Source organism: Bombus vosnesenskii, unplaced genomic scaffold, assembly GCF_011952255.1.
Source record: "Bombus vosnesenskii isolate JDL3184/JDL3185 unplaced genomic scaffold, Bvos_JDL3184-5_v1.1 scf7180000013265, whole genome shotgun sequence".
Lineage (NCBI taxonomy): Eukaryota > Metazoa > Arthropoda > Insecta > Hymenoptera > Apidae > Bombus > Bombus vosnesenskii.
This window is the reverse complement of record NW_022882925.1, coordinates 1348535-1375053: the sequence shown is the minus strand read 5'-3', so window position 1 is coordinate 1375053 and position 26519 is coordinate 1348535. Positions and strand designations below refer to the sequence as shown.

The 26519-nt window shown below is 36.5% G+C and overlaps 1 protein-coding gene across 1 annotated transcript; it reads right to left on the bottom strand.

Moving 5' to 3' along the window:
* Nucleotides 1–1657: 1657 nt before the first annotated feature.
* On the bottom strand, nt 1658–21015 carry LOC117243246 (protein gooseberry-like). Its single transcript, XM_033510547.1, has 5 exons — nt 20690–21015; nt 14216–14354; nt 13516–13811; nt 3112–3522; nt 1658–2429 (listed from the first exon to the last, which is right to left on the bottom strand). Exons 1-5 carry the CDS (start codon nt 20748–20750, stop codon nt 1852–1854), a joined length of 1485 nt encoding a protein of 494 aa, XP_033366438.1. The 5' UTR covers nt 20751–21015; the 3' UTR covers nt 1658–1851.
* Nucleotides 21016–26519: the final 5504 nt, after the last annotated feature.

The following is a 26519-nucleotide window of genomic DNA, read 5'->3' as shown; positions in this document are numbered from 1 at the left end:
CAAATTTTGCAAATTACCATTTGGTTATTTTAGAATTTACTCTACAAATATTTATTTCACTATTGCGGAATATTATTCGATTATTCCACAATAAGTAACATAAACTTGTAGAAATTATAAATAGTTGTAATTTATACCTGTTAATTCAGTATAAACTCAATTTTAACCACCTCATATTATCCTAACAGAAATAAGGGGATCGATCAGTTCGTAGCGTCGATTATCTAATCGTAACGGGAATTTAGGACTCCCGCTGTTATGCTTCCTTGCTGAATTAATAATAGTTATTTTATTTACTGTTATTCCATTCTTACTCATTTTCTTATTTCCTTTCATCTTATTTTAATCAACAAATTATCGTTATTATTGTTTAATCAACAAATATCTTCAAGTTTCAAGACATCTGAAACTTTTTTTAAATCTAATTTTAAATCTATCATTCATGTAAATTTTTTTTCATTGCAGTTTTCCTATTACAACCAACAATTATATAACAAGAGAAAGAAGAGAGAATATTTCGTATTCGTTTACGCATACGCATTCGTTCATCCAAATGTTTAACTGCCACGCGTGTTTTCAAAGAAATCTCTGTCAGGCCACGCGTACAGCAGTACCAAGCGTTCTCTGCTAAGTGCTCCCATCGATATTTTAATAACGCGAATCGCTCAAGTGATGGTCTCAAGAATAATCTTTCGTTTCATTTGTTCGCAATGCTAAAAACCACTAGCTGTTGTTGAATATAATGAAGGAAAGTGTGGTATAGATTATTCCGACCAAATGGTTTCTTATGCTATCACAATTAGAAAAGGAACCAAATTTTTCTTTTTTTTTTTATTTAATATTTCACACTTATAATTTGTCCAATTAGGACATTTGGTGGTATTTTTTGGCTGTTTGATTATCATGTGAGTGGCTACCCCCAGCGGGGTACCATCTTCGTGTTTGTAAGGTTATATCCTGTATGAAGAATCAAATGGTACAGAAAATTTGGCATTCAATTCTTTCTGGGAATTTCTGTTGTAAATGCTTTGACGATTTACAAAATTGCAACAAGAAAAAATATAAATATTAAAATATTTAGACAATTATTACAAAATTATTAGGATTGTCTGAAAATACAAAAAATCCTTCGAAAAAAATCCGTCTTCGACGGAATCAGCAGAACATCGCCGTTCGGAAAAATGATTCCGGAAGAAGCATTAGATGCGCAAATAAAAGATGTCGAATGGGCCGAACAAAGGCACAAAACAATTTGAAGAAAACAACAACTTATTGTCCAAATTGTCCCGACCAATCTCAGCTACGTATAGAATGCTTTAAAGTTTTACATTCTAAATAATTATCTTAAAAAACACCATTTTCGTGAGGTGTAAGTGTTGTTCGTGATAATTGTAGCTGCTGACTGAAGATGTCGCGCTGCTGGGGTACTGCTATTTTTCTTCTACTTTACATGCGTGGAAGAAAAATAGGATTACGGGCATCAGGACTCGACTCAGTTCTCGGACGTTCATAACCTAAGGCGCTAACCACTGCGTTATCGTCATCCGGTAGAAGTTAGTGTCGAGTATTTGTTGTCAAGTGCCGCCACTTAGTTTATAACAATTCAACTATTATTACAATTAATTATTAATAAACAATTTATTATTATGGAATATCTTTTCAAATACCTACGACGATCCTTCGTAAGTAATCAAATAAGCGACACCCGAATATAGATTACGTGGCCTGAACAGAATCTTTGCTGACACACGAATACGGGTGTCGTGACAGTCAACGTGTTAATGAGGTACTTTCGATTGCACTTCTAATTCATTAGTTTCTGTCCTTAAATCCTCAAAATTCCTAATCTCCTCAATACCAACTATAAAACGGTTGATGAGGAGCAGGTCTGGGTGGTTGCTGAAAACCTTGAGCGCTATAATGACTAGCGAAAGCTTGATGAGGATGTGCGTGAGCATGAGACTGTTGCAAACTCGTTGGTGGACTCGGAAGTCCAACTCTTCCTCCGCTAGAAATCGGAAGATTCCACGTTGGCGAAGAGTTTCCCTGACTCGCTTGCTGTTGTTGTTGCTGTTGAACCGGAGACACCGAGCTAATCGGTAGATCCGCCGAAGCTAATTGTTCGGACGCTGGATTTGAGTTTCCAGAATTTGAACCCATCATGGTGACCAACGAGTTCGGTGTTGATGGAAGTTGATGACCACTGGCCTGTTGGTACGTTGAAGAGGAAGCTTCAGCTACTGAAGACATTTGATGGCTCATGTGAGTGCTGCTGGTTGACGATGTTGCTGGTAACAGCGAGCTGGGATAAGTTACCGATGCTGGAAGACCGTAAGCCGGTGTGGATCCGACAGATGAAGACAGACGAGTTGAATCCGAAGTTAATTGATGAGACATAGTGCTATGGTGAGAAGAATAAAGCTCTGGAACTGGAGAAAGAAAGATTGTATGTGGCTGAAGATTTCGTTGGTTTCTTGATTAGGGAGTGATTATATCTGAAATCTAAATTAAAGTGTGTTCGTGTTTCTGGTTTGAAAAACAAGAACAAGCACAAGATTTCAAAGAAAATATAAATTCTGTATATATTATACATTTACATACCATAAATATGAATTTGTAGTATATTCTTGACTTAAATTCTGTTAATTACACTATCCGAACTTTTCTGAACTCGAGTAGTGTTTTTGTAGTAAACTATATCTGCCCGTCATTAGATTCCTAATGAACCCGGCTGTACAGTGTATATTACATAAGTTGCATATCATTAGGTCCCTTATAAAGCACTTACCTCTTTTTTATCCTTTGCAAAATAGATTACTACTATATATTTACTACCACTTTGCAAACCTAATCAAGTTACCGTTAAACATTAACAAGTTAAAACCTTTACGAAACGAATAGCGGAAATTGGAACAGTTAAGAGTGTCGCTGTACTTATACACTTCGATCTACATTGCAATCTATTTAGTTTACAAAAATATTTTAATATTAACATCATTTTAATGTTAATTGTACATCAAGGAGCGAAATTGATTTAAACATGACTGATCAGCGTTTCTAAATCATCCCTCCTCCCAAAAAAGAAAACAATAATTAAATAAATCGTCTTACCTTGACTCGACGAGAATGTGCTATCAGGTAAAGTTTGCCCATGAGAATGAGGATGGGGATGACCCGGTGGAACAGCAGTTGCAGCGTGTGGATGAGGCGCAGCAGGCGGATGTAAAACATAAGATGCTGCAGGATATGCGACTGAACTGACGTAACCACCAGAAGTTGAAGATAGCTGCTTCCGCAACCTGGCCCTTCTATTGCTGAACCACACTTGAATTCTGGCTTCAGTTAATTTTGTTCTCTGAGCTAATTCTTCTCTGGTATAAATGTCTGGATATTGTGTTCGTTCGAACGCCCGCTCTAGTTCGTCTAATTGATGAGCTGTGAAGGTCGTCCTGCTCCTGCGTTGTTTTCTTTTTAGAGGAATTCCTGGCTCGCTCTCACAATCAGACCCGGAACTCGTTTTACCTGGAAAATAAGATGTTTTGTATTGGTTTTGAGGCAATTTTTTATTGCACCATTGAAATTGGCATTTTTTAGTTCCTGACTTGAATTTAGTATCCTTTATTTTCTGTGATTCATTCTTGTTGGAACAATGTCAAATCAATCTTTGATAGTGTAGAGTACCATTGGTGAATTTATTCTGTCAGTGAAGACCTCGACATGCAGTTTTGGACTTTTAAATGATTCTATTTGTGAAAGTTTTTTAATGTGAATATTACATAAATGACAGTCGTATCGTGACAAAGAAATCCAATCCCAGATTTTTAAATCGCCACGAATGAAATAAAGCGGTTGAGCTGCTCGAGATTGCGGGTTTCAGTATCTAATTTTATAGCTTAGAGATACGTATTACATTTTTTATTGTTACCAACCGATAAATTTCAGTAGTAATTCGTGCGAGAGACTATGAAAATGCAAATGGTAACAAACTACATATACGAAAATTACACACTTTATGAAATTGAGTGTGCAAGTATGAGAATAAAGTAAGGGACGCGTCTAATAATTATTAATTCCATGTGCACGTGTCACCTGCTCAGCCACGTCTCTGCAGGTGAATGCACGTCCTGGTTGATGGTTTGTTTTGCCGAGCAAGAGTTCAAAAGGAACCGCACTCCATTCCCATTCTGCTGCTTGTTTCACACTCGATTTCACGATCGACTTGTTTGCCGTTATATTACTCTATTTTATTCTTTTTTACTTCACGATTGAAATACTCTTTCATTTTGTTCTTGCTGTAACTTGCAGTGTATACTAACGTGTATATTCTATTTACTTATTTATTTATTCGAGATAAAAGAAAATAATGTTATCTGCATTTCAGAATATTATTAGGTATATATGGTATATATAACATGTGCAATTCGCTTATTCATTTAAAAGAACAGAGAATTGTTATCCGTACTTAAAAAAAAATTGTAGTAGCTGACTGATGGTATTTTCATGTAAAATAATTCAGAATATGTAAAGTAATACGCCAAACATGTATTTGACATTTATATTTTAAAAAATTGTAGGAAATATTATTGGCGATCTCTTCGTACAGAATAATTTACGCATTTAGTTAACACGCATTAGAGCAATACGACAAAAGTGTTAATAGAATGTGTAAAGAAAGATGTTTCGAACCTGGAATTACCATTATCGGAGAATTAAATAGACCGCGAGCACGAGCGAGTACAAGAAATATGATTTACTACAAGGACACCGAGCAACGGCAAGAAAAGTGACGAGTGATGACTGATGACTGATGACTGATGACTGATGACAGTAGAAAAACACGTTCCGAGATCCTTTCCCTTCGATCGTCGAACGGAGACTGATAACAAGGATACGAGTACTAACCTCGACTAAACCAAATGATTCAACCTTCCTACGACTTAATGCGTTTCATTTGATGTTAATAAATTTTCACACTTTTCATGTCAATTATTTATTCATTAATACAGTGAGATTATTATTTAACTTTTCATCGATCATTCAGATTCATTTATTTGTTCATTAATGTATTTTAATTAATTTAGGAAAAACACAGTGATTAAATGCATCGTTTTGTATTACTATTGTTCAATGTCCATTTCATTACTTGACATTTGCTTTCACTTTAATACGACTAATTTTTTACGAAATAAATTGTTCCGCAACAGATTGCTACAAAATGAATCTTTCTACCGCTGGTTGTGTCTTTCCAACGGAATTATTGTACCGCTTCACTCTACGAATCAATCAGCTCCGAACATTTCCATTTTTTCAACATTTACCGCAAATGCTACGAAACAGGTCGTCTAACGAAAATTTACACTGACAATTTCGTCCGGGAAGTTTTAGCAATAAGAAGTGTCTCCGCAAAGCGATTAGTTCTTATTGTTGATAAAACTTTTGTAGCGGCACATGAGTAAAGAACAATTCAAATCATGTTGTTGTTTTGCCTCGGAGTATCAAGATCGTTAGGATACATGTAATGTAATAATGAATAAACTAATAATAATAATAAAACTATAATAAAAATAATAATAAAACAACCCGCCGACCAGTATAAATAAACAGACATGATCGCGAGCGAAACAGTATGTACCGAGTATCCACGAATTAGCGATCAACATCTTCGATATTGTCCGAGCTATTGTCCGGTATCTAGTTATCGAGTTATCTGCGAGCACTATCATAACATACACTATCGTCGCAAATACATTGAACGAACGTCTTTTGACAGTATTTATATTTATATTTATTTAATTTCATACACGTATGATTTAATATAAAAAGCCACTTACCATTTCCTGTTGTTATTTCCTGAAATAATATTTATTCAGCTCTGATCCAAACAGTTACCACTGGCTTTTAAAAGATTGAAATATAAAACTTTTTGTACTACTTTTTATTGTTTTTTACCATTCCCTTCGCGATAATATCCATTTTTCTCTCTTTTCTTTTGTCGTTCGTTAAGTCCCCAGCATTCTTGTGGTTGGTTAAAGAAACGAAGGTCCTCGGGTGCTCGGTCGGTTGGTCGCATTTTTAGATTATCGTAGATTCATCATCGCGGAGCCGCGAAAGCAGAGACGGATGACACGCTTGTAAAAAGGAACGAGGTTGTTTCTTCCGGCGAACGGGCCGGCGAAACGTCTTGAAATCGTCGACTGGCTTTACACAGGCCGCGACTAATCGGCCGACGACGCCTGACGCCGAGACGCCCCGCGTTCATGCCCATTCGACACGGACTCTATTCCCGGACGGACCGCTTCTTCCCCTTTCCTTTCCTGAGTCGCGTCGTCTCGTTTCTCCTGTTCCGCGGGCTTCCGTGTCACTCTACATTCTGTTCACCTCTCTTCTCTTTCTTCTTTTCATTTTTTAGTTTTTAGTTTTATCGATCATATTTTTGAAAGATGAAAAGATTCGGCTCTAAGCAGATTTTGGGGACTTTTTGAACTTTCGAGTAGTCCATGCCACTCCGCTCTCTGTTCGCCTCTTTTCTTATGGGATTTTATGGGATTATTGGATTCTAGATTAGAAACATTTGTTGGGTACTACAATCGGAAACTATAAAGTACATGATAAGTATATTTTTGTAGACTTTCTGACTTTGATATTAGTTGATGATTTTTTATTTTTATTAATTCCATGGTTAAACGTAGAAAATTGTGAAAAGAAAGAAGAGAATACTTTTTATTTTGAGAACAGCGATGGAAGATGTTTTCAGAATCATGTTCTGAGAAAAATGTTTCTTACTAGAGATAATCGTACAAGTACTGTAAGTAAGATATAAGAAAATAAAGGGAGTAAGTAATACAAAGAAGCAAAACAATCTTCGAACAGAAAATTCTTATAGTTCTTCTCGTCGAGTTCTTTGAAAAAGACGCTCATTGAGCAAGCAGTTTCATTTAAAAGTAGAAATCGGACGTTGCAAATTTGCAAAATCACGACAGAAATTACATATTTCATGGAACTAAGCGGCCACGAGCGGCTAGTAATTACCAAACTTTCGAACCCTGCATTAACCCCAAGGGGGTTGAGAGATTGCTAGTTTGCTGTTCGGCACGATCTTGCTACGTGGACCAAAAGACGTCGACCAGTACACGACACATGTTATTTTTTCTCTTTTACGAAATACATAGTGCAACTTTATGAAAGAAAAGAACAACACAAACTCGGAAAAAAATTTTATTTTAATCGAACTTAATACCAAATTTTAGCGTATGAAAGTTTGGAATTTACTGAATCCTAAAAAGATTGCATTTATATACGTAAATATTAGGAAATTTAAATTATATATGAAAAGAGAAAATTCGTCTACATGGAAATATAAAAATATCTATTGAAGGAAAGGAATGTTTGGAAAATGTATACAAATCGGATTGATGGATGATATTAACATTAGAACTATCGGCTTTTGAAACGTAACTATCTCTACCAAAGCCAGACAAAATGACTAGTCTTTAAAAAATACGTAATAGTAGAATATTTTTATATTTATTGATCTATTATTATCTTAAAAAAGGAACTTCATGTTCTGAAATCATAAAAACTATATAATAACAACTTTAACAATAACAATAAGTACGATAACGAAGAATATTCAGTACTAAAACCTTTGGTAACAAGAATGTTAAAATAAATTTTTATTAGCAAATATAAGTATAATAGAATAAGAAGCGTAATAAGCGTAATAGAATAAATAAAATACAAATATAACTTACATTATTAGGTACAAAATTGATCATTCATCACATTTCTTACCAAATTTTGTTTCATTATAAAATTCGATGTTGCAAATGGATTTGGAAAAGGGCCTAAATTAGGCCCTTCGCTTTTTCCTAAATAAGAAAATCCATTTCCAACATACTTTATTTGAACATCAGATACCAGCCAAAATTTAGTTCCGAATTTGTCGGGTTTATTCGGTAAATATTGCGTAAATCTACATTTGGCTTTGGTTGGGAAAAGTAGCTCGTCTATTGTAATGTTTGCACCAGGTTTATAGCAATTCTGGCTATTTTCAATAAACTTATCCCATGCGGTTGATATTAGTGCAAATTTGTCATTTTTCAAACGTTGACTTCTATCATCTTTTTTGTCAAATCGAATAAATTTCGATATTTCGACAAACTCATTCCGACTCATTGTGCTGGGAAAGAAGCTTGGTACCCATTTTGTATTCTACAAATATGAAAGCTTCAAATTTTTCGCTTCGTATGTTCCCCGTACAATATTCCAAGGAATGCTTTCTAGTTTGTTTCTGTAATGGTCCATTTTTTACCCAAAACTCGAGAGGCTTCTGATTTGATGCAAGATAATATACATTGCAACATATAGCTGTCAATTAGTAAGGAAGATGCGCTATTTACTTTATCTTTCATGATACTTATTTTGCATATCCTGTGAGCCGGATGTGTCTTTGAATATATTGTGCAAGCGCAATCTCTCAGAAGCTGACCCTTCTTGAATTCTTTTCCACTTGGTTCCGTTTACGGCAATTTCATCTGGACTAGCTTGTACATTTTCAGTTTCACTTTCAGAACTTGAAAACAGCCGAGCACGTCTTCTTTCGCGTACATTCAAAATGTTCTCTGACTCACTTAATGAGGACTTATTTTCTTTGTCACTAATGTCACTATTACTGCTATCACTACAATTTTCAATTTCTCTTTCCTCTGGTTCACTTCCTTCACACTCACAGAATTCACTATCCTCGATATCGATTCTTATATGTTGAGCTCGATTAATAAAAATCAACGTGTTTAAAGTTCGATTTTTATTGTTTTTATCGCCAACGGCAACGTGTTAAAGCTCGTTCCTGCCGGTAGATTAAAAAGAAAACCAAGAAACTGTATTTTCACAGTAGTTTGACAAGTACGAGACGTTCAATGGTCGGCGCCTTTTTAGGTTTCTCACCCCCTCTGTGGTAACACGTTGTTTTTGCCCTCCTCTTTTTGTTTTGAAAGGGCAACCGACCATCCCGAGCTGATCGACTTACAAATCTACGAGCAGTTTCTTCTCGTTTTGCTCTTTCATCTTTGCCGGCAAGCATTTCCGAATGACCCCACCGATGGACCACCGTCGGCTGTAAAACTTTCATTTGTCTTGTCGCTCGGACTCGAAACTACCCTTCGAAGTTGTGAGAAATTTTTGACGATGATTGTTACATTTTATCCTTATGTATTTAAGGGTTGTACAAAATACATCCAATTAGTTCCAATTTGTTCCAACTTGTTTGAACTTATGGAAGCTTGGTGCATACTATGCGGTTAACAAAGAGGAATTTAAAAATTCGGTACCTAAAAAAAGAAGAATTTTATGCCCCTATTTCCCATAGAAGACACTTCTTCCACCTTTTCAAAACAGAAATCACTCGATTGTCTCATTTTTTAAAGACATTTCGAAATTGTCATTAGAAAACAAATAACTGTCTATTTTCATTATTAATACATAATTATGAATTGTAAAATCAGTAATTATTCTATTATCCTAAATTGAGTTGATCTCATTGCAAACAGCGCATACCTTCGTCTATAGTAAAGAACCTGAAAAAGTGAAAATCAAGTTCTTCGTACCTCAAACCCTTTTTATTATCCACGTATAAAAACTTCTAAGCTTTTACAAACCACTTATCCTGTCAGTTATGGCTCCAAATACTAATTGCTAATATTCGAATATCTGTATCTTGTCTAAATCATCGCTGACAACATAGTTGAGTAACCAAAGCGAAAGAAAGGATGAATATTTCAAGAATCGAGGGAATTTATCCAATGGTTTCGTGCATCAGATTCCAGTATCGAGCTATCGAACGTTTCGGACGTGCACGTGGGCATGTATAGGGCGGTGAGAAAATTACAGAGCCGCGTCAGAGCTACCGACTGTTCGCGTCGGCGAACGTTAACCGGTAATTTCAAAGATCGAGAAACGCGGGCCTGATTAATGGCGCGACCATTTAATTTATTCATTCACCGTTGCAAGGAAGAACCGGACCACGAATCCTTGGTGGTCTAACGCGGCCAGCTGATGGGGCGTGCCGATGCCGCGATCCATCTTTCTTTCGACTATGTATCGTCGTGTTCCACTTCACGATCCTACTCGCTCGCGGCGATTATATCGCGTTTTGCGCTGTTTCCACTTTCTTTTCTGTCTATTTCTTTATTATTCTTTCCTTTCTCTTTAAATCTTCCACGTAGGTAAAAGAAAGATAAATTCTCGCGTGATCGCGGAAGTGTTTCGTTAACATCTTCTTTTTAACGTTTTCTTTTTTTCCTTTTTCATCCAGAGAGTTAAATGTTCGTGTAATGTATCTGTACATGCAAAGGAATAGGGAAATTCCATGGAAGGAAGCGTGAATTGTAATTTGTCGCTTTGATAATTTTATTTTGGCGGGTAAAAGCTTGTGAATTCTTGGAACTTATCATAAGTGGATCGCGACAATAAGAACTTTAGATATTAGAACGAAGTTCAAGAAAATGAGGAAATCGGGATCATAATTTCTCGTTTTAGTCATCTTATTCTACCGTCTAACTTGGGAATTGTCAAATACTCTTTTTGATTGCACCATTTTGCAAATAGCTGAGCGTAAGTTGCAATCTTATTATGTATAAAGTGAGTTGATTATAACGTGTATGTGTATATTTAATAATGTAACGAGCGGATGAATTTGTAATAGTCAGTTGTATTAAAATTAGTATAGGTACAAGAGACATTGTACGCCACTTATAATCGTCGCTTGCTCAATGTTATTATGCCGATCGAAGAAAGGATAACAATAATCTCCTAGGGAACACGTTTATACATTTATATCGACGGACGTTACCACAAGAAGTTAACCTTCTTATGTAACTCAGGCTGAAGATTACAAGAAACAGCAGTAACAATCTGTCCCGATTTCATTTGCCTCTAGACCTTGCAAACTAAAAAAATCGTTCGTATTCAAAGGCACAATAATATGATTAACTGCCATTTTCCCAATAATAAACAGATGTTTATCTAATACTAGGATTATCTTAATAGCTTTCTTTCATGATTTTTGTAGACGCCATCATCGTAAAATATATCTTTCTTTCGTGTTATTCTACTAGAAACATTAAAGACGTATGTTGAGATTTGTGTGTACAGACTACGGGATAGATGAAGAATTTTTTCACTTTTTCTGCTTTGAATAAGTAACACAACGTCAGTTGTGGTAGCGAGTAAGAATGGAAGATTTCTTAAAACAAGCACTAACCTAACCCAAGCAATAACCTAAACAATAATAAAAAATAATTGCATAAAATCTACTCTGTGTCTTCCTGAAATATGACCAAAGATATGTAAACAATTTTACACTTCCTAGTCCATGAGTATATAATAATTTTGTGTTCCAAATGGCACCTAAGGTGACGCTGTCGTCGCGATGCCTGCAAATGGGAATATCCCACTTGAAGATTCTTAGAATCTGGAACATAAATTCTAACTGAAACACAAACCAGTTCTTCGCGGGATAATTTTTATAACTTTATTTCACAAAATCAGGTGTACCTGCGATTGAGGTGAAACATAAAATGAAGGAAAACGGCACTACACGACCGCCAAGAAATTTTTTTTTTTTCAAATCTTCCGCTGATGATTAAAGAGCCTCGAGAGGAAAGTTTCAGCGTCGAGTGCGAATTAACTGCGAACTACTCGCTAAGCTCCACTTTTGATCCCCTTCGGTAATTGCCTGCGTGGTAATTTTCCCTCAGTTGGAATATTACGTTGCGCAGGAAGCTGTTACCTTAATGGTCGCTTTTATCGTGGACACGTTTCTTCTTTCTTGTTTCTTTTGCTCCTCCCGTCCCACCTTCGAAACGGCGAATTTTTCGTGCGCGATCGCAAAATCTGCCGTGGAAATGTTATAAGCCGATACACCAACGATAAAATTCTACGCACGCGAGTTGCCTCGGCTAACACCGCGTTCCACTTTGTCGACAAATTGCCTCTGCTACTGGGCGTTCCTCGAGATACCACCAGTTTTCAAGATAAAACTCGAAAGAGCTGAATGAATATTAAAATCGATTAAATTTCAGCCTTCAAACTGGGAAATAGGCAATATTTATGCTTCGAGATTATTGAAATTTTGCAAGATTCGAGATTGCGATAGTTTCAATGTATCCTACATAGAAATAAATGTTTGATTAAATGTGAATGAATTTCAAATAATCTACAGGAGAAACTAAAGATAACAGATTTCACCCTTCGAGATGAAAATAGGCAATTTCGATTATACACGACAGTTTCAATTTTATAAAATTTAAGCTTGTATTATTTTTATATTTAAATAGAAATTATAAATGTAGGAATGTTTATTATAAATTAACAGACAGCATTACCACGTTTATTATTTTTATATTTAAATAGAAATTATAAATGTAGGAATGCTTATTATAAATTAACAGACACCATTACCACGTTCACTTTTCCTTTAACAAACCTTGGTAACGCTCACAACACTCCTTGACAACATTAACATATCTTAACAACGTTTATAAACAATCAGCCACGTCTTTCGCTAACGTCACACCATCCCACATAAATATTTAAGTAAATATAAAACACTGGAGATAAATGTCAAAATAAGAAAAATGTGTAGTTTGGAAAGAAATATTCTGCCAAAGTGACTAAATGACGCCGATTGGAAGTATTATAAAATTCGAGGGTGTTTCCAGGATATCTTGGATAAATACGAAGAATAATGTCCCTGTTATTCGCGAAGAAAATTAGGGAATGCAAAAAGGGCCCGGCCGATTCAATTTCGAGGGACCTCGCATAACGAGGGCCCCGAGGACCAAATTATGAGTCGGTGTTGTTATAATCTAATTTTGCACGGTGGCGCTGTTACGGGAATATTTGCGAGAGGCTAATTCACTGATTCACCTGGATCATCAATCTTGGTCAGACTGGCTGGGAAGAGACACCGAGTGTCCGGTGTGCTCTCGATCAAAGGAGTTTTTGCCAAAGCGATTGGAAAGGAATACACCGTGTTTAATATGCAATTTTCCTTGTCAGTGATTATCAAAGAAATTATCCAGTTCAAGATTGGAATGTGGTGAAATTATAAAAACTTGTCGAACAACCGTAGTATGAACAACTAATTCTACTAATAATATTTCGGGATTAACAATTCTTTCTCGTACATTGTTTTCTGAATTCATGAAAAAATATCTTTCAGTACTAATTTTCAAAATATTTATTAGAATCAGAATATAATTATTTCTAATCTTTTGATCAAAATATTAACCATATAATTTCAGATACATATTGGGCCAAAGTGCTAATTATTTGTTAAAAAATTGCATATAATGATATTCATCGTGTATTTTATAATTATATTTGAATTAAAGATGAGCGCAATTTTGAACTAAGAATTAGAATCAGAATTCTAAATTAATTATTAATTTAAGTGTTTTCATCAGACAATCAATTTTTTCTTTTTATACAGAAGAAAGCTTAATTGATACTTACCATCACGGTCGCCAAGTTTAGTTTCATCCTCGGGGTCGCGACCACGCAATAGTCTTGAGATCGCCGAGACACTTGGAGCGCTAGTTCGGTCGCAAATTCCTTCCTTTATCAATCTGTCGCGTATCTCCCACGAGAATATTCCCGGATTATCACGTTTGTACTCTTCGATTCTACTCTCTACTTCTGGCGTGGCGACTCTAGGTTTGCTGCCGCCGATCACGCCAGGCCTGATGCTTCCGGTTTCTTGGTAGCGGTTCAAAATTTTCGAAACACACCCATGAGATACTCTTAGCTGTCTATTTGAACAAACAAGCCACAAATTAATTTTTGAATTCATCATAGTCGAGTTATCAACCTTGTTATACGTTGCTTCGTTAATCGGCGTTTCGTCAACATTGCAGTTCATTCCACCGCGGTTATTCGGAAAAGTTTGATAACCCGATCGTGAAAGTCGCACATTAGTTACAAATGAAGTGTTATTAGAACTTTCTTGAAATATTTCATCGACACATGGCAAGGTTAAATATCTCAAGAAAGTCACGATAAGTTAGAACAGATGTAATATTTCTTAAAAAATAGAGCACAGTAAACGTCTCAAGAAAAGATATCTTTTTAAACTCCTAAGAGGGATTTCAAAAGGAAAGTAGGACGAGATTTTAGTCTATAAATTTCGAATTGAGAAGATTATTGAGGTTTCCACCTCGAAATCACACAGGGTCTGACCCCAGCTGCAGCCATTTCCACAATTTTTAGTCGGATATGATTTGGTAAAGGTCTCCCATTTATGAAGACACCACCAAGTTGGTTAACGCGTCCTTGACCTGGTATCGATCCCAAATCTGCGAAGAAGAACGCATGGAATTAAAAAAAAACTTTAAGAAATACATACTAAACTATCGTTTCATTTTACACTACGTTCCTAATCTATCAAATGCAATTCTAAAAAACGTTAGCTGCATTAAATAAATTAGAAAAGTCTCATCAATAGATTGTAAATTTTTACACGTCTATGTAAGGTGTAAAACGCAAAGTTATACATAAAATATCATAAATAAAATAAATAATATAAAACATTAGAAAATAAGACATTCTATTCAAATTTTATTTCTTCGTCCTCGATTTATCAATGTTTTAAGTATCTTATTAGTTTCCTTCAAAAATTTCATATTATCTCGATTTTCTTTCATCTTGGTTCCGTTCATTTCAAATTCAATCACACGTCGAGCATAGACATTTCTAACAAAAGAACTGTATTCTCTCTCTCTCCCTCTCTTATCATTTAAGACTACCAACATTGTCTCCCGAGGCAGAAAGGATTCGCGGATCGAAGGTCGATTGCGAAATCGCGGAATTCTTTTGTGTTGTTCTTGCTCACGCGAACCAGCCGAGAGAACAGTTACTCGATGCAGAATAAAGAGAAACTCGGATCTATCGTTCCGCCTTCACCTCCACGTATTTCCTGTGTATTCCATCGGGAGGGGAAACAGGACGAAAGGGGAGACGCGATGGAAAAAAGAGAGGAAACCGACGAAGAAGGAGTTGCAATAGACTGGCGCGAGCAGTCACATAAATAACGATAAGGCCAATGAATCTAAAGGGTTTACGACGCACAACACTGATAGCGTGTAATTTGTCCAGTTCACCGTAATCTATGTCGCGCGATCGCGATCGGAAACAACTGCTTGCATTGCGATTTCTTTTCGTCGCGACTTTCTGACGCGTACTCTCTAACGCGCTTCATTTCTCTGACAGTTGCCTTCGATCACTTGAGACAGTCTTATTAATAAGTTAAAGCGCAAATTGGATAAAACTTGAAATATAAGTAATTTTTTAATTGTTTGTATATTAATGGTATACTCTGTGATATTTGCAAGTGTATCAATAGGACAATATTTAAATTGGTAAATTCGCAACTAATTTTCGGGGAAAAAATTAAAATCTTTTCCATAGACGTACGTTGTTGACAAAAAGTTTGGAATCGTTAAGTGTTCCAATAGAAGACGAAAATTTAAATAAAAAAATCAATTTAAAATATTAGAGAACTCTTCGGTAAAAATTTTGTCAAAATAGAAAATGTTCTCATTGATATTCGTAGTACTATCTTCAAATTGATAATAAAATTAGGAGTTGATTCTATGTAGATGCAATTGAGGAAGTAATTCCAAACAGTTGTCTGACCGTGAAATCTAGATCTACTTACATCAGTCAGCGAATCTTGCGCTATATTTGAATAAGTAGAGTTCTCACTGAATTGGATTGAATATTCTGGTCACATAGATCAAAGTGTTAAGAAATACACCATACATGTGTGACTCACTTTTGTGACACAGTAACGAGAGGAAAAACGAGGTGGCCGACGATGGAAGATCGTCGATGCGAGACACGAAGAAAAACGAATTATCATTATTATTGTCGTTCGTTTAATATTCCCAGATCCACTCACTTGGTAATTATCTATCTATCTAGCTACAGCAGGGAGCTGACATTGGAAAAAATCTTCACACGCTCGAGTAGACACTTCGATCGTAATTACATTTTTTTGTGCTGTTGACCACATTAGCAACCACACGATTTTTATCCTTTTCAATGGAAACTTCTTGTAATATCTACATATGTATTATGGGAAACATTTCTGATAAATCGTGAAGGATTCTAAGGAATCAACGTACGTCTGCGTCTTTAACGACTTTTACTCTTAATTCTGACTCTGCTTAATGAATGTAAAATTGATGATACCAGTTAATGTTTCGTAAGGTAATATTTTACTGCGAACCTCTGCAAAAATCAATTTCCCTTTTCTGCGTTTTATTGAGCAAATTTTGTTTTAAAAAAGACTCTGAAGAATGTTTTTTTTTTACCAAGACTATTCGAAACATTACACTAAAGATACTGATTCGTCTTTGTATAAATTTCGACATACTATTAAAGCATAAATATTGTTAAATATTAATAAAACTGAGGGAAAACGTTGTAGGATTTTTTTATATTAAAATACCAAAGAAAAGTCGGAAGACACGGTTCTACAGTAAAATATTCTGTTAGGAACTTCTGACGAAACTTGATTTTTATGTATTTAAAGACAATTACGTTTCTGGTAAATTTTTGAAATAAGGCGAAACTTTGAAAACATCCAATAAAGTGAATTAAGTTTCAAACGAATTATTACCATAATTATGAACAAAATATCGGAACAATAGAATGAAAGGAAAAGCGCACAGAGCGATAGATGAGGGTCACCTGTAAAAGGAAGCGGTCCTTTACAGGTAACAAAACTCCCGATTTTCTTCGCTTTCAATTTTTTCTAGCGCGTTAGAAATTCGTGAGTTTTTCGAGGGGATGGCGAGAAATCGCATACCTGATCCTTCCAAGCGGAAAACCCGCGGAAAAAGTTAATTGTTAAACAATGTTTCTAATATTGTTGATTAGAAATTTCCCACGGTGTTAGCTAGATCAGGTTACTTCGACGGGGAAAGAAGAGGAACTGAACCAAAGAATCGACGTTCACGTAACGAACCAACGAAGAAAAATGCGCCAAGCAACCGGAAAAAAGGCGAAACGACGGTTTTGATTGCGCAGAATCGGTTGCATAAGTCGAGTTATGCATCGAGCGTACTCGACAACCGAAAAATGATGGGGATGGAAAAAAACTAGTGTTCTTAATTCTTGGGCTGATTAAGTCAATTTTTCATAAGTGGATTTTGTTAAATTGTTTTATAGATGAATTTCAATTATTATTTAAGTTCTTTTATTACATCTTACTATTTGGATTATTGTCTCTATTTTATAAAATTCAATGGCCAAAGAAATTATTCTGAAAAATATACGTTCTTGCTTACTAATGAAGGAATTCGTTTTACGAATGCATCGCAACTTTTTTCTTCTTTAATTCTTGCGATTTAGGGAGAGTTGAGAAAGCTGGTGTTTGCTAATAGTTAGACCAATCGAAGCCATTGTTATTCAGTGAATTTTGTTAAATCCTTCTTTAGTTGAATTTCTATTACGTTCATTTATGCTGCTGCTCGATAATAAGAGATTAATTTTATGACGTGTTGAAACAGACGTGTTTGATCTTGATTCTACTTAAAGAATGTAGAATAATGTCCAGGAAATTTTCTCCACTTTTCTATTTCAAGTAAAACGGAGTTTTTAGTGCAACGAAATTCTCCGAGTTCTCTCTTAAATTTCCCCGATCACAACTTGCAATTCCAAGTCTGATATTCCACAAATCTCGCTAACGACTCCTCTAAACATTCCAACTGTTGTTCAGTTTCAATCTTGCTGTATTTGATTGATCGAAAATCTCTACGGCCACAAATCCTGTCTAGTTAAAATGTACTTATATTTTAAACATGGAAACAGAACTTTTAAAAAATGTCAGTCTAATATTTCTCTTGGTGTTGAAAAATGATCCACAAACTGTTTTGTAATAAAGTATATTTTTTTTTTTTTAGGGGATATAAAGTTTATTGAGTCCAAAAATACAGTTTTAGCTGTAGCTGTATGTATATTCACAATAAACGGTAAATTCTTGTAATGGTATGTTAGGCAAAGATACCGATACGCAGCGGTACGACATAGCCATGCTGTATTATGTGTCGGCGCTTTACATTTTTCGTTGTATAATACAATTTTTGGGTTTAAGCCGCTGAGGAGCGCAGCTTTTTTATGTATTTTTTTTTTTATTTTTTTCTGTCCTGAAAACTTGATCGCAAAACAGGACGCTTCGGTGTAATAAAGTATATCTCACGTGAGTCTCGTGAAAAGAAATTTACAATTTAGGTTACTTCCCATAGACTTTTTTAGGTAGATCAGTAGTTTCTTTAGAACTTTATAGAATTTATTAGTAAGAAAAATGTTCAATACAACATTTTACTAAGAAAAATTATAAATTGAAAAATGAATTTACAGATAGCTGGAAGACAATTATAAGTAACAATGAATGCTATATCGAATGAATAATATATAGAAATTTCAATTGAAACAATTGACTGTATTCCTTTCAGAGAATTTTTCAAACAATTCAACACTTTAGTTGAAAATAAGAAGAAAATTATGAATGACGAAGGAAGCTAGCCAAATTGGAATTTGATGCGTTTATGGGAAATTGACGAGTTGATTTATCAATTCACTCGTAACTCTATTGCCATTGAAATCGTTCTTGCAATTAATTTTCAATAAAGGAAGCAGGATTTCCGAGAAATATAAATTGCCAGGGAACACCAGCTTTTACTTCTCACGGCTGCCCGCGCGTTTCAACATTCTATAAAATAATAAACGATTACCGATGGGACGTACGCGTAATTGCGAAAACGCATCCGCAACATTATTAATCTCCCAGGAATGTTTAATTACACGTTACGCGCCCGCTAAACGCTTCCATTTTGCATACAAGCCGCGGGAGTACGATTCGGTGACTAATCGTTGCATGCAATTAAACACCGTGCGTAATACCAGACAGTGACAAATGATCGGCTACTGTCCAAGCAAATGACAAACAAGAATGCGAAATTCACAAGCAACCTCTTTATTTGCATCCTGATGGTACATATTGTATAATACTTTTCTTTCTCGGCGCGTTTGATTGCTTTGGGCGGATAGTTTATGCATTTGTAGAAAATTTAAGACGCAAAAATACATAGAATACGTCGTAATTTGCAGAGGATACGAAATATCCAAAGTATAGTATACACTATAATACTTAATAGAAAAATGTGAAAGGAATCTCGTCTTAGATTTCCTTATTTTAATTACATTCATGAAAGCATCAAATTGCGTAAACACCTGCAGTCCAGTTATAGTTAGTTACGTAGAATTCTGTATATCGATTTCTATTTTATTGCAGATTACATTTCTATTCTTTGATTAATTACAGTTAATTCGAAACTCTCGTGAGATTCGAGATTGGACGCCAGGATGGTCAAATGGGAGGTTCACCGCGTGGAAAAGTATGAAAATTTACGAAGCTAAGAACGAGAGACGGAAAGTTTATTTTTGAAAGTTTCGAGGAGAGCAGCTCGTGAAGTTCTCCGCATCGGCAATTTTCTGAGCACGAAGGCCAACAATGCCGGACAAGTTTGACGATTACACGGTCCATTTTCGATTTCTCGACATGAGCAGCCAGGGGAAGAAATCTTCTGGTGAATCCCGAACGACTTTCTAATTATCTCATAGGTAACTGACATAAACTCGAGTCACGGACACGTACAAGTTTGTAACAGACATTCACGGCAAAATAAAAATCAGTTTTTAAAAATAATTTAGTTAAAAAAAAAGTAAGAAATAAAATACAATAAAATATACTGAAGCTATGAACTTCAATTAAATACTGAACGAATTATTAATTGTAATCTTCGAACAATTCCTTTTTGTTCTCATTCCGAATAATTATGGTAGTAAGTTTATCTTCAAAGTGTAAAGTTAAAGACTTAAATGTACGAATAATGTTCAAAGAATACTCAGGCTCACGAAGATTTCTTTTAGCAAAAGAAAAAAATGGTTGAAGGCGCGTAAAATCGTAAAAACGACAAGAAGTATTTGTGAGCGACGGCAAACCCGTCAAAAGATATATTTCATTATTTATGGCGGTCATTAATGGTACTGTTCCGGTTTTCTTGAGTCAGGTAAAGTTATATATCAATGCTCGTTCAATGTCTTACAGGACATCCGAGTCCGGAAGATCTTTTTTGTGAATGGTAAGATTGTTGTCTACAATGCATCTCAATTGCATAATACTAATCTAACTTTGGGACGACTTTGTATATCTCAACCGTTGCACGAATCTCTTAGAAATGTTTTTAATATCTTCACTCGATCATCTTTTTAGTTATCTATTCATTTTACTAAATTTTTATAATTAACTCCAATCAAAGTATGCCTCGCTAGCATCCTTAATTCTCACTTCTACGTACTTTTTTAACGCTGGAAATTCTTTTACGATACCTCAAGGGGAATGGACGAGAAATAATTTTGAGAAAATCGCTTATCTTCTTTTGAAAATCAAAAATTCACAAACAATGATATTTGTTAAAGAAAATAATAATTTTCGATAATTCTTTTTCCGAGTATTAGAGGAATTTTTCGTTTCAACAACTACCTCCAAATTTATTAATACTCTTGTGCGCGCTAAAATTTATCTTATCCAAACTTCAGGGGAAATTGTTGATAAACCTCTTACCTTGAAAAGGGTATCCAGTAAAACAAGGTCGCATCATTGAAAAGTTTGTTGTCACCGTCATCTCAGCGCGGTTGCGCCTCCTCTCATGAAACCCAGCAAAAGTTCTCCCTCCACTGTTCCTGGCTGCGCAGCAGCATTCACAAAAATTAAAAACTGTATCACATGGCAATCGAACGAACACAGTGTATCCCACTGAACCTCCAGTTTTGCTGAAGCTGACGAACTATCACTCAAAATCCGAGTTCGTACGTATCCTCACTGTCGATCAGGATCAACCAGACACCACTATAGTTCTTCTACGGTTGGGCTAGACCTGGACAGGTCGGTTCTCTGATCCTGACTAGTCTTCTGAACCACTCGCCACCGGGATAACTAACGCTTGGCCACTCCCATTCAGGTCTTCTTGAAGGTAGACGATAGTGGGGAAACTTTGTGGCCACCAGTCGGCTGCTCTCAGCTCGACACCGAGGAAAACGTGCTCGAGCCGCTTTCATATCTGTTTCTCAGCAATCGTCGACCAATCCATGCTTTCACAGGCTTTACTGGTCGCGCCCCTGAAGGCACGCCCAGTAACGTAACAGCGAAAATCAACGGGGAAGGACTGTGGAGACCATGCTGTCTTTCAGAACGCTGCTCCTTTTTCAGATATCTCGTGGTGGGGGCAGATTCGATGAAATGACGGAGGTTTGGACAATGTTTGGTTGATGCGAGAGGGTGGACGGAGTTTCTGTGCATTTCATAGCAGGATGATTGGTGTGAGGGTGGGTTTTAAGGGATGCGACATTTTGGGGATGGAAATTCCTTGAGATAGAGGCGAATGTGTGAACTTTTATACGAAATCACTGAGCGGTAATTGGTAAAAAATGAGAATGAAAGTAATTGGTCAGTCAGTAGTAGGGAGTGGTTTGTGGAAATCGATAGATTCCAAGATGAAAGTTTGGAGAATGTTCGAGGGTGGTTTTGTAAAGGGTTTATATTTACATTGTTACAGGTAAAAGGGAAGTTTCTTAGAATAAAGGAAAACCTGTAGATTCTAATTCGACACAGTCAACATAGGAATTAGAAGGTTTCCATTTCAATTTGTAGCGGCACAGAACTCAAAGGATGTTGTTATTTTGCCTCGGGATATTGATACCTCCTTGATCCATGAAAAGTAACGATAAATAAACTCCGGGCAAGACAATGTCTCCGCTACATGCAACCGTCGAACAAAGACGAATTTGAATTTTTCGACTCTCATACAGTCGCATACAGTCAGTTGTCGATCAGGTATTAACAGTTCTTAACGGGTATAATACTAGTTTCACGAGTTATACGAGTTATCGAGTTATCCGCGAGCGATCATACACTGTCTTTGCGAATACGTTGTACGAGCGTCTCTCGACATTTATTGCAAATATATTTGACGGGTTGCACCAGCAATCTCACGTTTCCATTTTACTAATCCCTCTCCACACCATCCACCACAAATTTATAAAGGATTGAAATTTCTATGGGAACCAATAACGAACATTTGTGAAGGCCATCTTTCTTCGGGTATGTTTTGGTAGGGGTGGATTCGTTGCGCGGAACAAGGGTTACAAACACTGGATTTGTAGACTAGATCGATTTTTATTGAATCAAATCGTAGAGCGAGTTCTAGCAGAGTAGATTAGATTTCTCGTATCAAGAAGAATTTTTAAATACCGAAAAAGTACATATTTTCATAGACAAAAGTTTGGAATTCTATAGCGAAAATGAGTAGCAAGTCTAATAAACGAAGAAATCTCGATAAATTTCCTGTTCCTGGCCATGTGCGAATTCACGGATGAGAGATTAGAAGGAAAAATTCCCGAAGTCGTCGCGAGAGCTGAGCAGCCCAGTCGACCGCGAACAAGTTAAGCAAGCGACGAGCGCAAATAACGCGATTCGCTTTAAGTCGTTCTCTAACCGGGGGTGTCGAGTGTTAACGCATGATCAAAGATCAACGGCTACTAACTTTCGCTTTTTAGGCCCACCATTTTTTTTGCAACCGGCGAGGAAATGACGATGCTCCGCTCGAAACAGGACGTGACACCCGATGTTCACGGTAAGAAGTTTAATTGAATCAAAAAGTCTTTTCATCATCAGACGATTAAATCAAAGATTTATAACGATCATAACGATTAAGTGAAAGAAATATCATTTCTTTACTATAAAAGACATTACCTGTTTCGATTGATACTTTTACGTGGTGATTAAACTAAGTCAAAATCTTCAAAATGTTAAGCCAAATATCTTCGATCATTTTCCATCTCATTATCTCAACTGATGGTTCTTAATATTTCACGATAAAACAATAATTTTGTATATAATCGAAGATATCGCACTCCGTAATTTGAAACTTCGCACTCCAATTAAACTAAACCCTCAGATTAACCCTACATCCTTAAATTAAACTAAGTCCTCAGAGAATCTAATCCTAACCCCTAACCCTAACCCTAACCCTAATCTAAATATTTTTATATCACTATCAATCTCTTTATCCCAAGTAATGGTTCCAAACAAATGGAATCGATAATGTAATTATAAAATAAAAGAAATAAAACTTTTATATGGTGAAAGATACGCCTTCTGCTGGTCAAAAGTACTGTATTGTACTTAGACTAAATTCCAATTCTCACAGATGCAACCTAAACATCTTGAACTCACCCTAAAGAGATCCATCTTTAAGTCAAATGATGGTTAACGTTTCCTTCAATTATTCCAAAGCGTAGCGTCGATTCGTTCCGTGAAAAATGTCTAACATGAACACAGTAGACTTTCAGGGAAAATCCAGAAAAAAGAGTTCATTGTTCTAGGGGTGAAGAGGAGAGGAGAGTCTTGCTCGGTCGCTGATGTCCCATCAATGTTTATTATCGTTGGTGTTTGTGCACACCGTACGTTCCGGAGCATGAGAATGACCAAACAGAAGGCACACCGAGCGTATTGTGAGGGGGTGGAAAAGCGGAAGAAAACTAGCGGAGGACCACCCGGTGTGGCGTCCTGGCCAAAGTAATATGGCGTTACTTTTAACAGAGCTGCCTGTTCGACGGTATCCCGCGGCGAGGACAAAACAAACTCCCTAATGTCTTCATGCTACTCATCGCGGACCATCCTCCATCGGGGATGCAGGAGAAAGAGAAAGATGAGAGAGAAACTCTCCTCTCAACAGCCCTTGTCCAGTGCGTTGCAGCCAGTTGGTAGCTGCTCGAGGATTACCGCACCGAGAGGAACGCTGAAGATGCTCATCCAAGGTTGCGACGAGATCGTCACGGTATCGTCAGAATATCGTTGATGGCCAGAGCGTGAAGAGAGGAGAATTCAACGGGGGATGGATGAAGATGTAATTGATTTACGGGGATGCCTTTGGGCCACTTTTGCGTGTTTGTTTTCGGGCTGTCAGCGATGACAAGAGGCGTCCTTTTGAACGCCTTCCCTTGTTCACTAAATTTTCGAATGAGGTATGGAGATTAGAGGGAGGATTGAACAGAGGCGAAAGACCAGAGATCGTTCACGACCATTTGCCCTTGTTTTAGGTGTTTTGGAGGTTGAGCAACTTTTGGAACTTGAGAACTAACTACTGAAGATAATAGATGCTTTTTTTATTATTGTATGTTATATGTGTTTCCTTTATTATTAAAGCCATTCGTATTTCTATAAATGAACATATGGAAGTGGTTCGTGAATTCGTCGTTGTGAAATAAAATTAAGAAATCAATAAAAACTAGAATTGATGAATCTGGTTTCTGGCTCTGATCGACCCCCCCTTAACCTTAGGCCACCAGCGAAAACACAGGGCTTAGGGAGTCCAAATAAAAAGTCTCTCCAATCCTCCCAGTCCAAATCTCTGTCCTAGATCATCCCATGCTGGACACCTGTCACACCTTCTTTCTCATTGTCAAATTCCTTATCGCTCGTTATCATCGCGTATAGCATCGTCCGAAAAAACCTCTGGCACCAGTGTGTAACCGATCCTGACATAATATCGTGAGCAAAAAACAGGAGGTTCGGCTGACGTAAGTGTGAAACAGCGGTGCGAGAGATACGTATCTGGTCTCATGGCTCGCCATGAAAAGGGGGCGTAGTCAGGAACCCGCAAATAAATGCAAATTGCTTGAGACCTGCGATCCGCCCACCTGACAACGAACTCAACAGCCCCGGAACACCGTTACGCCGTAAATAATCCACCCCCTTCGAGCATCGAATCCCTTCCTCTTCGTGCATTCTCGTTACTTTTCCTCTTCCTCTTCCTCTTCTCCTTCGCCCTTTCCTCGCGCCTCTCTTCCACAGCGCCGCCATTCGTCGCAAAGGGCTCGATGTGTAAATAGGGGATCGTAAATATCTGGCAAGGCGGCATAATGGTTCCACATGAAGATGCGGTTCGATGCCGGAGACCGTAAATCATCTTGGGTTTCCGAGGTACTTCCGTGCAATCGGTTCTATGATGATCTAAGAAATTGCGGTTTTCGAGCTCTCAGTGTTTGTGGTTTTCGAGACTTTTATTGTTTGAGTGACTCGATTCTGGCTAATATTGACGATTGTTTGTAGTCGAGCTATTGTACAATGAATGAATAGGAGTTGGAGGGCCGAAAAGAGGACTACGATAGTTAATATGTTTGAGGTTTTTGTAGAATTATAAATTACGTGAAGGAACAAGGTAGAGGTGTAAAGTAAAGACCTGAGTTTTAATGGGGAATTGGGGATGCGATAAAATACTTGTGACGAGAAAAGGTGGAGGAAAAGTTTCATTGAATGTACTAGATATAATGCGTAATTCTTATAATTACAACTCTACTATGACGTGGTATTAAAGGGTAACTATAGATTATAAATAGAGATAAATACAATATATAGATTGTAAATGTAAGTAGAAATATGAATGTATGAATGAATGAACAATGAAAGGTATGAAGTTTTCAGGACTCTAACGGAATTCTTAACACTTAGCTAACTGAATAGGGAGATTTTCTCTCTGTAAAAAACATCGCTGCGTAACCGAACGGGAAGATCTCACTTTTTGACTTTAGCAACGCGTTTTGCTTTTTTGTTGTTGTTGCTGTTGTTGTTATTATCAGTTATTGTTTACCTGGAATTATAATCGAACGACACCATACTGTAAAAAAATATTAAAATCCATTATGAATATTTAATTTCACGTTCAAGTCGTGTTATTTATCTTTAATCATCCTTAATTTTACCTACATTTAATTAAATTTAATAAAAGTTTTTAATTTTACCTACAGTTTTTTGTACTTTTAATGTACACTTTTAATTTGAATTTTTGTATAAACAATATATGAAATCGTTAAATAAAATCATTACCGCAAAATATAATTAACTACTTAAATAATTTTTAGACTTCTTTGTTTTTTAAGTAGTGAATATTAGTCCTGGATACTTGGAAAATTGCGCGGTGGACAGAATATAGGTTGGTTTGTTCGAGTGCGATGGAAACGTATAGCTCGATGTGGCGCGCGAGGTTGGCTAAGTGTTAACTACAAATCCTAATCCACAAGTACATCAGAACCTTAACTATCGTTTGAAGTTAAGATTCGCTAATTTTTGATGCAACAGATACAGTTAATATCTCTTGTGTTAGAAAGTATAAATCAACTTTACCATTTGTAATTCAATAAAATTTGGAAAAGGTGATATTCTTTTATCAAGCAAGAAGTGATATTTCAGGCAAATCCTATAAGTTGATTTGAAAAAAGAAGGAGGGGACGCAATTAAAGGAGTGATATAGAGTTATAGCCTGATGTCCGAAAGATAATCGAAGGAAGAATTGGCCAGGCAAAGGTGGCTGGTTCCTTTGACCAAGCTACTCTGG

Bases quoted from the DNA above. Each gene is read 5' to 3' on its own strand.
- LOC117243246 (XM_033510547.1), bottom strand. From the start codon at position 20,750: ATGACGGTGACAACAAACTTTTCAATGATGCGACCTTGTTTTACTGGA. The intron at 14,355-20,689 runs GTAAGAGGTTTA...TCTTCTTCGCAG, and splicing joins TACTGGATACCCTTTTCAAG to ATTTGGGATCGATACCAGGT. The intron at 3,523-13,515 runs GTAAGTATCAAT...CTTATTTTCCAG, and splicing joins TAAACTTGGCGACCGTGATG to GTAAAACGAGTTCCGGGTCT.